At 34.5% G+C, this 7,979-nt stretch overlaps 1 protein-coding gene across 1 annotated transcript; it reads left to right on the forward strand.

Moving 5' to 3' along the window:
* The first annotated feature begins 5,415 nt into the window (after positions 1-5,415).
* LOC148176375 (uncharacterized) lies at positions 5,416-7,118 on the forward strand. Its single transcript, XM_088035071.1, has 6 exons — positions 5,416-5,445; positions 5,489-5,831; positions 6,467-6,469; positions 6,539-6,714; positions 6,754-6,942; positions 7,101-7,118. Exons 1-6 carry the CDS (start codon positions 5,416-5,418, stop codon positions 7,116-7,118), a joined length of 759 nt encoding a protein of 252 aa, XP_087891197.1.
* The last annotated feature ends 861 nt before the right edge of the window (positions 7,119-7,979 follow it).

Consider the following 7,979-nt stretch of genomic DNA (forward strand, 5'->3'; position numbering starts at 1 on the left):
AATAGTTACAATGACCACAATACAAACTTTTCTTTTTCTGAAAAAATTTGAGTTGCAATATTTCGTTCAGTACAGTACAATTTACACTGCGTTAGTCTACGTAAGTTATAAGATTAAATCATATCCGTAAAAAAGATTACCTGTTTCTTTGATTTTTTAGGTGTTGATGTGTTCTTTTTATCAACCCCTCGCCGCGAATATTGTAACAACACACTTTCCACACATTCGGGTTTGGAAATTTAACGAAGCAAATTTAAAAATTCGACAAAAGTCTGAGAAACTGACTTTCTGGATCACTGTGTATATGATTTGTTCTTTAGCCTGTGGATTGATGATGGTACTTTCATTTTGCTATCCCACAAAAGAAGATTATGACCTTTTGTACGTAATACCCATCGTTGATGGAATCTTCAAAAAATGGGTAAATAAAAAAATTAATTGTCGTTCAATATAATTTTCAATAGTAAGGCATTAGAATTGCGTTATTCTATCCTCAAAAATCAATCTAAAACATTCTTAAACAATTTTTAGTGTCATAAATAATGAAAAGTTACTCAAAATCGTTTATACATAGTTTGTTTTTTGAAATACACTACTAAAAATTAAACAATCTTTGGCAGCCTTATTAAGGAATCGAATTAACTATTCTTAATTTTTTTTCTAACGATAAAAAACACCTTTTACCACTTACTTGGAGCACTACTGATAAAAATATCCACCCAAAATAACAAACCATAGACGATTAAGCAATAGTAAGACGATTCAATCCATTCAAAAAATTAGGAACTTCGGCGAATAGAGCGACACTAAGGGCAGATGGGCGAATTACTACTTCCAGATGTTCGTTCAAACCTACCCTCAAATTTTCAAATCTAGAATGCTAACTGATTTGTTAAAATAATTGTCATTGCAGTTGAAGAAATGCGGCAATTACCAAATTGTTTCTAACCTTTCGCCCTTTTTTGTCAGGCATTTAGTATCTACATCCTAGTAAGTAACACTGGCAATGCTTACAGTTTTATGATAATTTTAGGACTTTTTTCGTACCCGTCGAGTCCCATGATCAAACACCACCCTGGATTAAGTCGATGGTATACAACCGGCTTTATCTGATATGTGTATAATAGCGTCCCACATTTCACCAAAATTTCTACTCCTCTTGACTTAAAATTGATGATGTCGATCCGCTCCAAAAATTTTGGCAACTCAACAAACCCAACAAATTAAATACAGAGAAAAACTTCCTGGATCTCCGCTTTCTCTGTAAAAGGTTCCACAAAGAAGCATTTTTTAGTCCACGATCGCATGACACTCAACTCTGGATTGTAAGCTAATTCGATCAAACACACTTTTTAAAGATTTTTATGAATAGATTCAAGATCGCTTGGTGTGCGTAATCGTAGCTTGAACCTAAATAAGTGGCATTTTGATGACGATGATAAGGACTTTTGGATACCAGAATAAATTTGGTCTGAAATAAAAATTTCGAAAGTTATTAGTTGCTGACACAAGCACATGGAAAACGTGTGGAAATACTTAGATTTTGCAGACTTTGAAGGGGCCTGCCAGGCATTACTGCTAGAAAATTGTTAGCCTTCGATCTTTCGATTGATATAAATTTCATCCTAACATTAATTACATAATTACAAATTACTATCCTCACGATACTAATAGAGTGCACTTAGGTCAAGCAGTGATAAGGCACAACAACAGATTTTGAATCTCATCTAAATTAAGTTTTTACTATTGTTGTTATATTTAAAAATAAATTCTTTGTTTCTTTAAAATATTGCATTTATTAATGGACTACAAAAAAAAAACAACATAAAAGCATGCTTTACCTAGCTCTTTTAAACGTCCCGCGGTTTTGTTTTAGTTCGAGCAGCTGCACTTCGCGTCGCTACAAACGCAGTGTCAAAAATATAACGGCATTTGAACTGTCTTACTATTGCTTGATTGTTTGTGTTACAAACCTTGGATTGTTGCTAAGCAATCAAAATTATAATTTTTAGTCGGAATTTTATAACTTTGGTTTAACTCCGCCTACCTTTTAGGCCAATACAATTTTGGATGAAAGTCTATCCACACATTAGAAGATGAAACACCATAAAAATCGACGAAGGTTTCACGATTAATTGAATTCCTGCAAGACTGCAAATCTTCTTGACAAGTGTGACACTAAAGCCGTCAAATTTTTAATTCTGTTGGGTAAACGAGGCTAGCCATTCCTTGATTTGACAAATTCAAATCGTCATCTGTTCATGTTGGGCGGAGATAAACCAAAGTTATAAAATTCCTACTATAGTAGTGAACAGGAAATTTTGACAAAGTATTCGGTTAATTTAAAACGAAAAGACTTTAACATCCAGCATTTTTTGTCAATTGATTCTATTTTTGTCTTCGCCAATTACCGGGTTTTGTTTGGTACTGTATTTCAAAAACATCCTGTATATTAAAGTAATAATAGTACAAATAGTGTTGAAATACATATAATACTTTATACACTTGTAGGGTGGTTTTGTTTATGTGATTGGAAAAGTGATTTTAGAGCCAATTTTGGCTTTCCGGGCAATTGGTACCCCTGCTTTTACCCTCCTACTCTATGTTGATTTGTTGGCTTTCCAAAAAAAAATGTTGATTCATTTTATACATTCTTTAAATTCATACAAAAGTCTTAACTACACCAACTACCACAACACCATTACAAGAGAACTACGCCAACTTGTCAAGAACTACCAACAAATTTATGAGTACGGAGACCCTTTGTGTGATTAATTTTATTACTCAAATTTTAGAAATGCTCAACAAGCTTTACATCGAACAGAAATATTCGTACTGCCTTATCAACTCGTGGGGACCATCGAAATGGCTAGTGTCGCTCTATTTTATTTTGCCGTAAATTTTAACTTTTTTTTTTCATTGCTATTAATTATTTTTAGTTTGAAGGTTCCTTATCATCGCAATATCTTCGAATTGCGACATTGGGGATGACCGGTTTTGTGGTACTAGGAGGAATGGTTGTAGGTGGTCAAGAAATAGAAAATTTTGTAAGTCTTAACCTTGGACAAAACTTATTTTCCTCTCATAGTCCGTCGGAGTTTTAGAAGAGTTGGTTCAAGTAGAATGGTATGACTGGTCTGAGCAAAATAAAAAAATGTATTTAATGTTTTTGATGATGGTGGCTCCTAGGTTTAAAATCAAATGTTCTGAGAATATCACCCTCAACTATAACATGGCATTGAAAGTATATTTATAATTGTGCCAAAAATGCCCATACTTGATGTATGTTTCAGGTTGTCCAAGCTTTTTTCTCTGCAATTTCAATTATTTATAGTCTTAAGCAGCAATAAGATTGTTGATGACAACGCACGGCTGTGTAATTTTACTTGTTGTCGTGAACATAAAATTTGTTTCTCAGGCAATAAGGTAAGGAACATATCTACTAACGTGACTTGACAGCCAATTTTTATATAAAAATGATAGATGCACAATTAATAATAAAAAATTATACCTATTTTGTTAGTCGTTTTTATTTTGCAGCCTGTAGTCTCAGAAATGTATTAGTATTCAGTTTCTTCTTAAAACTGTTGTCATATAAACTCATTTACTCAAGTGTTAAACTTTCATAAACGTCCCACCAAGCAACAGTTTCAAAGATGATTGATCAAGAGACCATCCATTTATGAAGAATATACTTATTCTATGAAATCCAAATTTATTATTAGTTATTAATTTATTATTTATTATCATTATAATTTTATTTTATTTTTATTTGTCTTAATCCTTTTCTTACAGTCATACACACATAGCAATCGATTTTATGATTTTTGAGGGTCATTCTAAATCATGAGTGTTGAAAATTCCAAGGATAAGATAACAGCTTTAAAATATAAACAATATTTCATACAAAACCTTTTTTTGTACTGACAAGGAACTATCAGAGATGGGAATCACGGATTTAAATTTTTTTTGTATATGCTGTAGTGGTCGATCTCCTTAGTAAAAGCGTCAAAGGATTTTACGTGACGGGCTATAGTTCCGAAGATATGTATAAGAGTTGAAACTCTTAGCGCAAAGTTTGAAAATATATTTTTTCAAATTAATTTATTATTTGCTTTCTTCGAAGCGTTCCAAAAAATATAATAATTACGCGGTCGAACAATTTTGAATTTTTTTTTTTTTGTTACAAACATCCTGAAAATGGATTCTGAAAGAGATTTTGTGCTGAAAAACTCCCAAAAAAGATGATATATCCACGTCGTCAAAAAAAAATTTATACAGGTTATTTTTGAAAAGCATGTGCAACAGGAGCATAAAGAATAAAAAACGATTTTTAAATAAAAAACTGACAAGGTGAAATTAACCCCAATCCATGTACTTTCTACACCACTGGCAAAAAGCGCACCTGGAATGACTTGTTTCCTAAACAAGCAGCAACTCGATTTTTTGTTCACTTTTAAATCAGTGGCGCGCAAGCAGCTATATTAAAATTTTTGTGTAATTTTATCTCTAAAACAAAGACTTTTACTAAAACTGTTTTCTCTAAGTAGGCTCAAGTTGTGACAAGGAATTACTAAACTCGTTTAGAATATGTTTTCAAAAACACCCTGTATTTGAAATCAAAACTAAATTAAACTAAACTATAGTCAGAATTTTGTAACTTTGGTTTAACTCCGCCCACATGAACAAAAGACGATTTGAATTTGTCGAATCGAGAAATAGCTAGCCTCCTTTACACAACATAATCAAAAATTTGACAACTCTAGTGTCACACTTGTAAAAAAAGATTCGCAGTTTTACGGGAATTCAATTAATCGTGAAACCTTTGTCGATTTTGATTGTGTTTCGTCTTCTAATGTGTGGACATTTCGAGCTATCAAAATGTTGCAGAATAAATTAGACTTCCAGCTAAAATTCAATTGACTCAAAAGGTAGGCGGAGTTAAACCAAAGTTATAAAATTCTGACTATAAACGATATAAAGTTTTGTACATGCCGTTGGAATAGGTACGCGTTGGTTTATAATGTTTCATCTTTCTAATATTCATAAAAATAGCCATTTTCACCACACACAAATAAATTCAAGTTTCCAAAAAGCAGCTTGAAATTTTTTAAGTAAGTACTTATGGGCCAAAGGAAATACTAGTATTTATTGTCTACATTAAGTAAACCCTTAGTAAACAAGTTTATGCTTTTACTTAGGTAGCAGTTATTAAAAAAGAATAAAGTATATACTTCAACATTATGCATATGAACGCAAGTAAAAGAAGCAGAAGATATCTATGCAAAGCAACGAAGAAAAACTAAAGTAGTTCTACGCAACAAAAAAAGAATAAATTTTGAAGAAAGGCTGAAAGATATAGAAGAAAAAACTATAAGTATAATCAGATTAGAAACTTATACCAAGGAATAAAAAATGAAAAAAGAGATACCAGCCACAACCCGTGTACTTGAGGGATAAAAGAGGAAAAATGATAACTAATGATCAGGAAATCCATTGGAAAGACAACTTCGATCAACTTTTATACGAAGAGAGTAACTCAGACGAAGGTCTTCATGAAGAAAGAACCGACACGATCATATCTGCGCAACATGGTCACACAGAAGAACAAGCACCAAACTTGAAGGAAATTGAAACGATTATTAGCAAATTAAAAAACAACAAGAGTGCAGGAAATGACAGCGTAACAAATGAAATGATTAAATATGGAGGACTACAACTGATAGACAACATTAAAAAATTACTTAAGAGCATATGGGAACAAGAAATGCAAAAGGAATGGACCGAAGCAATATTGATTCCAATTCACAAAAAAGGAAACAAAATCGAATGTCAGAACTACTATTAAATGTTGTATACAGGGTGTTAGGTAACGTTACGGCCATAGAAAAAGGGGTGATGGAGGCAGCCGTGAAAAGTAATGTTTCGAAGTTTTTTTCGGGTTTTCTTGAACCGTTTAAGAGCTGGAAGGCTTTGAATGTGACCAATCAGGGAACAATTTGCATAAGGTTACAAAAATTTGATTCAGAGTTACTGAAGGAATTTTTTTGTTTGATGTCAAACTGACAGTTCTTATTTTTTATCAGTGGCGTAACTTGTTCCATTTTTGTGGACATCACAAATCAAGTTCGTCAAAACGAAAATGTGTTGGGCACAATAAAGGAAACATTGTTGCGTCGTTTACCATTGTGTTCAACAAGATGGTGGCCATTTTGAACATCTATTGTAGTGTTGCTTTATTGTCTGTTTTTGAATAAAATTGCGTTATTGTTTTTCCCTTTTATTGACGCCACTGATTTAAAACTTCAAATGTGGCAGAAAAGTGACTAATTATTCGTTTGGTCCGAAAGCTACTTGGATTTCTGTAAAATTGAAAAATTATTTGAAGCCATTCTATTGGTCAACTTTAAAGCCTTGTAGCTTTTTAACTAAAACGAAAAAAATTAAATTAATTGCGGATTACAAGACGGTTTGCCTTCCTTAATTATCCATTAGTCTATGGCCGTAACGTTACCTAACACCCTGTATAAAATATTAGCAACCCACATCAAAAATAGGCTCGCACTGCTAATGAACAACACAATCGGAGAATACCAATGTGGATTCAGAGGAGATCGAAGCACTATAGATCAAATCTATACTCTTAGAGAAATACAAGCAAAGAATCATGAATATAACAAACCAACTATGGCCTTATTCATAGATTTCAAACAAGCAAGCCTATGACCGAGTCAATAGAAAAGCATTGTACAGAGCACTAAGCTAAAAATTACTCCAAAGTTAATCAGGATGCTGAAATTAACACTCCAACAAACAGAAAACAGAGTAAGAACAAAGAATAGGTTAACGAAAAGTTTGGAAGTAAAAGAAAGCGTAAGACAAGGGGGTCCACTGGCATCGTTGCTATTCAACATTATATTAGAAAAAATAACGAAAATACAGGTGTCCCAGAACGCATGACCCAGAGAGCAAGGGAGGGTGTCGACAGCAATACAGATGGTAAATTTCAAAACAAAAATTGCTAAAGTTTAATAGTATTCGAGAAAGGATGAAAAATTAACAACCAATCCCAAAAACTTATTCTAGAGGTGAAGTCAAAGGCCATCCCAATTTCCTAGGTAACGAGGGTCTGACCAATGAACGAGAGTATGAGTTTCAAATTCTGTTCAGCTTCCGGATTGACTACCATTTTTTGTCTTAACTCGATTAGTTTTTGAGCTAGAAAATTTTTGTTTCGAAATTTTCGCTCAGAATTGTTGCCTTCAGAAGCCATTTTTCTCTGGGTCACCCTGTATATTGTAACCGCGAGCCCTATTCCCTTCGAGATAAACTAACAAATAATCAAGTCAGTGGGAATTAAGGAGAAAAATAAACAGTTTTGCTACGTCAGGCAATTGGCGACGATTTCAATAGTTCAGTTTAATTTTTTTTCCACTACGAGTAACTCCACCCTCTTCGGAAATATTGTTGTCCCCTAGACGATAGTAATTGGCGCCCAACGTGGGGCTAATTCGTGGCTAGTGCGCCACTCCCGAAGTCGAAGAGAAAGATAGTTCATGCTCACGAGATCAAAGACAAAGGTGCAGGACATAAAAGCACTGGACCGCGCCCTGCGCGTGATAGAAGAAAACCTCCATCTCCTGGCGGAAAGTCAACCACGTCGCAACTTCCTGGGGGAGCTCTATCAAAGGACTTATGACATCGCCTTTCTCGATAACGAGCAGGACCTCCAGACGACGGAGACACCCAGCATCATTCCGTCGATCGTCACCATCACCGCACCGTCGACGTCAACCTACGTGGTGACCTCCACCGTGGCCTTCTTCACCACAGGAACCACGACAACGACGACCTTTGTCACCCCTTTCACGACGGTGACCCATACCTCTGGGGTCTTCACGTCTACGGCAGGATCCGCTACGCCCAGCACCGTAATTACGCTCTCCGCGGAAGATTTTCTCCGAGTCATAAGGGAGCAC

Source organism: Gnatocerus cornutus, chromosome 4 (assembly GCF_029298725.1).
Source record: "Gnatocerus cornutus isolate USDA-ARS CGAHR chromosome 4, icGnaCorn1.1, whole genome shotgun sequence".
NCBI lineage: Eukaryota > Metazoa > Arthropoda > Insecta > Coleoptera > Tenebrionidae > Gnatocerus > Gnatocerus cornutus.

Bases quoted from the DNA above. Each gene is read 5' to 3' on its own strand.
- LOC148176375 (XM_088035071.1), top strand. From the start codon at position 5,416: ATGAAAAAAGAGATACCAGCCACAACCCGT. The intron at 5,446-5,488 runs GTACTTGAGGGA...ACTAATGATCAG, and splicing joins AGATACCAGCCACAACCCGT to GAAATCCATTGGAAAGACAA. The intron at 6,715-6,753 runs GCAAGCCTATGA...AGCATTGTACAG, and splicing joins TATTCATAGATTTCAAACAA to AGCACTAAGCTAAAAATTAC.